Below are 5,027 nucleotides of genomic sequence, written 5' to 3' on the forward strand. Positions count from 1 at the left end.
TGGATAATTAATTAATTGATTCAAACTAATAAAGTTCATTTCCAGATAAACCAGTCTCATTGGAAAGCTTACAAATCATAGCACAACATATTGACTAACATCATTGTGTAAGGCTGAGTGTTCCACAGCCATATTATTGACATACAAGGGCAAAAAAGACAGCTCCTATGTACTACGTATAACGCATGATAAAAGGATATATCACGTAATAATGACAATAATAACAACTAGCAAGTTGTGGGATAAATGCTGTTGATTTCTTTGTTAGCCAAAGAAGTGTCTTTGGAACAATGTCCATCCGGTAACTGATTCAATGCTGCTTCTTCTTCCTTCTTCTCTTCATTGTCACCCTTGGAATCCAAAAAGCTGGGTTGATTTGTTGAAGATAAAAGCCTAGCCCACATTCTATCAGTTATCACTACGTGGTTTTGTCTCTCGGTGATTCTCTGCGTAACAAAAGCAACAAAACATGAAATGTTAGTAGAAAGTAGAAAAGGGTAATTGAATGTTAATAAATAAATCATCTTTATTCTGTGGAATCAACAAATGTCATGCCCAATGAACTCACATAGAAGGGTATATAAGTTTGTCTTCCATTGACAAGTCCACTTGTATAGCCAGTGTAACCTGCCATTGCTCCATGAACTGCACTTTGAGCAAGAAGTGTGCAGTACACGTTGTCAGAAGCATTGCTTGGAATAGCTCGAATCATATAAGTTGGATCTGTAAAACATAAAGAGAAGGCATTACTCTTTCAGCCATTGCTCTTTTCAGTGTGTGTGTGCACACTTATAATTCCATGAAGTTTAATCTTTACAAACCTATGTATTTGAGAGTTATGGGCAGGGTCTTCTGTGCAGCAAAATGATCCTGGAAGGTCAAAATGATATTTATAAATCATTTGTGAAAAAATTGGCAAATAATAATATAGAGCATATTCTCTACAGTCTAATTTCTATCACTTAAAATGATGTTTTGCTACAAGTCCTAGAAAATATAAACCAGTGGTGACAGTAATAGTAGGTGATGCTGGACAGATCAGCCAATTATCATAGGCATAGCATAAGAAAGCAAGAGTGTAAGGAAATAAACAAGTTTGAGTTCGAATTCAACAAAGAAAATAAGATGATAATGCAGTAACAAAGATGAAAAGAATGCAAATAGAATGAATAACCATCTAACCCTAATCTTTTGGGATATCCATAGGCCAACATCTTGAAAAAGCTTATTTCCAGAAGCATCCTGTTTGCTCATTGACTGCACGCTCTCAGAAACAAGTTCTTGTCCTGCTCCTTCAGCAATGACGATAACCATGTGCCCATTTTCTTTGAGTCTTTTCTCTATATATTCATAGAGTCCACCAGGACCTTCAAGGTAAAAGGGTGACTCTGGAATTAAGCAACAGTCCACGTCTCGACTTGCAAGTGTAGCATACATTGCAATAAATCCTGCATCATAAATCCAAAATAAAGCATATATGAAGCAAAGTCAAGTTTGATGACAATGTCAATAGAAGAACTTTTGAATATCATACTAGCCGTTCTTTTCTTTTCAATATTACAATGAGAAAACAATATATGATGCTGATGGAATTGTAGTCAGCTGCCTCCTCAATGGCCTTGTTCTTTAAGACACTATTATATGTACAGTTATAGAAGGATTCACATTTTATTGAAACTACAAATGGTTTGCAGGTAGTTTGTGTTATACTCCCAAATTAAGCTTCCAGGAATACCGATTTATATGTCAAACAGGGATTCTCAAAGACCCTCCCCAACCAGAATAATTGGAATCTCATACTTTGTCAGGTCTAATAAGAAACAAGATGTGTGAACTTCTCATTATTCTTAGGCTATTGAAGGTAATTAAAAATTGAACCCTTAAGCCAGTGAGTGGAAGCATTTTAAGCATTTAGGAAACTTACCGCTGTTTCTACCCATCAACTTGACAACACCTATGCCATTTTCAACACTTTCAGCTTCAACATGTGCTGCATTTATAGCTCGTTGAGCCTCCTCAACAGCAGTGTCAAAGCCAAAGGACTTATCAATAACCTATTAAGCAACAAAGAGACAGCAGAAGAAATTTACCAATCAATGATGCTAATGGGGTTTAAATTATGAGTTTAAAGCCACAATGTAGAAGAAAATAAAACCTTACCGGGATATCATTATCTATGGTTTTGGGGATACCTACAACTGAAACTTTGAGACCACGCCTTCTGACTTCCTGTATGGATAATCAGGTTGAATCATTAATTAATAGCTACTCTAATGCAATTAGTTTCACAGATCATAAATATCAAAATAATGTTGGTAAACAGTTAATTTACATTCCTAAACCCACAAGTCTGATAAATTATAGATACCTCAAAAATTGCAGATGCACCCTTCTGAGTTCCATCTCCTCCAATTATATAAACCTGAAATTCAGAGAGATATTAATCTGATGTACTTACACGGCACACAAAAATATATACTGCTAAATCGAAAGAAGTGCAGACCTGATTGATTCCCCGATCTTGAATACTGTCAACTATCTTTTTGGTGTCATGTCCACCTCGTGATGTTCCAAGGACAGTTCCCCCACGCTTATGTATATCATTCACACTTTTAGGGGTTAAAGTAATTGTATTGCGAGCATAGAAGCCCCTATATCCTCCCTTCACATCAAAACATTTTCATCAGTTGATGAGACCAATAATAAACTAAGCATGCTAGCAAAATGTTAGTTATTGTAGATTTACACTTTTACACTCAAGGGAGAACCAACGATGGGGGAAATTAACTCCAGGATAAATAACTTATATAAGTGACACCAAACAAGTAAAAAGTTGTACAATTACTACAAATCAAGAATAATGTATTGGATCCTTTAAATAAGTATAAGTTAGTACATTAATAACCAACCTTAGGCATTAAGGCTTGTTTTGAAAAGACAGAGTAATGAAAGCTAGGGGGTGAAACTTGGAAGAAACAAGCACAAAACTTGTTCAGTTTTAATGCCCCTGCCCTCCTACCCCCAAACAACAATAAGAAAGAATTAAAAAGAAGAACAAAAAAGAAAGAAGAAGGAAGATTAAGAGTAAATGCCATAAACATTCACGTACATTGATTCCAAGAACTCTCTTCACCCCATACATATGGTGTAAGCCACACACTAATTCCCTAATGACAGTGTTGAGCCCAGGACACAGACCCCCACAAGTAACAATGGCAGCTTGAACTTCATCAGCTTCAAAGTACACCTGAATATATATCCAATTTGGGAAGGCCATAAACAAAAATAAGGTACCAAATATATGTCAATAAATGCACAGATAGACCCACACACAGAAACATACCTTTTGACGAGGCCCGGCACGCCTAAAATGTACCCCTCTTGCACCATCTTTGTGAACAACGACCTGTCATAAGTCAGAACAAAATGGAAATAAATGACGGGTAAATTAAGGTAGGTAGATAGGTAACAGCGCATAAGCTGCAAATAAAAACATAAAACCCCACCAACTTCACAAAAACCTTTAGATGAGAAGAATTTGGATCACAGTCTAAACATTCTTTCACCCTATGCAGTTACCATTCATTAATTTGGATCTGAAGGTGTCCATACTTAGCAATGGAGATGCAGCACCACCTTAATGAAGAAGTACCATCAAACCCATCCCTAATTACTTAAAAATCAATTCATAAATAACCAATTAAAATTGACATTTAAAAAAGCTACCAAAAAACCAACCTTTTGAGGAACGCTGTCATCAACATGCACAAAATATTGCCTGGCAAAATGAAAAGTAAAATTCAATTCATCAATCAAGCAATAAAGGAAAGGAAATTAGTAATTACAACACAAGATAAGAATGAATCGATTAACACTTACTTAACAACTGAATAAGCAGGGTTGTCTTGCAAAGGATTAGGGTATGTCTGCAGCAACACACCAACACATAAAATCAGACATTAATTAATCTTGTACCCAAAGGAAAAATTAAAGATACATTATTCATCTATGTTTTTCCTCCTCTTAAATCAGCATAGCATTTTTTCACTAAAAAGAAGATAAAAATTTACACACAAAAAAAATTAAAAATCGTTGAACTGATGAAAATAGAAAGTTTCTATATTATTAATTTTCGGTGTCGGCAGATGGAAAAGAAAAAAAGGAAAAAGGTGGTTTGTTTTCTAAAACGACAAAACATCGGAGTGGTTCGAGAAAAAAGTGGGACAGAACAACAAAAAAAAAGGACCACATGATCGCTGATCAGAAAACGAAGAAGCAGCTTTTGAGCAGAGAAGAGAGATTGACTGATGAAAACGACGACGTACTGGGAGATTGGGAATGTAATCGGTGAAATGCGGAACGTCTTCGAGGATGTAACCGGCTGTGCCGGTGACGACCTTAGGATCGGAGTTCACAGGAGAAGCCATGGCAAGACGAGATCGCGAGCTGGTGGCAGGTTGGGAACCCAGCTTGGGATGAAAGAAACCGTTGATTTTGGTTGTGGAAGCGTGGTTGTTGGGACTTGGAGAAGAAGAATTAGAATCCATTCAAAGGTGAGTATTGAAGTTGAAGAAGAGGAAGAAAAGAGTGGTCATATTTATAGTAAACGGAGTTGACCGAGGGAGAGGACACCAAAGAGGAATTTTGATGAATAAGAAAAGAGGAGAGGGGAAAGGGGTAAAAGGAAATTTCTTGGGTTGGGGAGTTAGAAACAGGTGGCAGAAGATGGAAATGGAATGAGGTGTGGTTTTAGAACAAAAGGTCTACGCTATGATCCACAGCTTTTTTGGAACACAGTGGTGCTGTGGTGGACTAGTGGCTTCTTCTAGTTCTAGAATAAACCTTGGAGATTCCGGATTCGTGGTGTCTTTTTTTTTTTTTTACTTTTTTATTTATTTATATTTATCTTTTTTCTTACATGGTTAAATCAAATCAATCCTAACTCCTGGTAGAAACAGAACCAGCCAGCCTCTGCCTTGATGCCTATTGAAAATTTGAAATTGTCTTCTACCATGTAAAGTGCTGCA

The 5,027-nt window shown here is 36.5% G+C and overlaps 1 protein-coding gene across 1 annotated transcript; it reads right to left on the reverse strand.

Moving 5' to 3' along the window:
- Positions 1-4,796, reverse strand: LOC114418882 (ATP-dependent 6-phosphofructokinase 3-like). Its single transcript, XM_028384423.1, has 13 exons — positions 4,326-4,796; positions 3,880-3,926; positions 3,739-3,778; positions 3,344-3,406; positions 3,110-3,247; positions 2,504-2,662; positions 2,369-2,422; positions 2,161-2,229; positions 1,925-2,054; positions 1,183-1,448; positions 822-870; positions 569-723; positions 1-446 (listed from the first exon to the last, which is right to left on the reverse strand). Exons 1-13 carry the CDS (start codon positions 4,545-4,547, stop codon positions 228-230), a joined length of 1,611 nt encoding a protein of 536 aa, XP_028240224.1. The 5' UTR covers positions 4,548-4,796; the 3' UTR covers positions 1-227.
- Between the last annotated feature and the right edge of the window lie 231 nt (positions 4,797-5,027).

Source organism: Glycine soja, chromosome 7, assembly GCF_004193775.1.
Source record: "Glycine soja cultivar W05 chromosome 7, ASM419377v2, whole genome shotgun sequence".
NCBI lineage: Eukaryota > Viridiplantae > Streptophyta > Magnoliopsida > Fabales > Fabaceae > Glycine > Glycine soja.

Excerpts from the sequence above, each read along its gene's own strand:
- LOC114418882 (XM_028384423.1), bottom strand. The coding sequence starts at position 4,547 with ATGGATTCTAATTCTTCTTCTCCAAGTCCCAACAACCACGCTTCCACA. Across the intron at positions 871-1,182 it reads GGATATCCCAAAAGATTAGG|GATCATTTTGCTGCACAGAA; the intron begins GTTAGATGGTTA and ends TTGACCTTCCAG. Across the intron at positions 447-568 it reads AAACTTATATACCCTTCTAT|AGAATCACCGAGAGACAAAA; the intron begins GTGAGTTCATTG and ends TTTGTTACGCAG.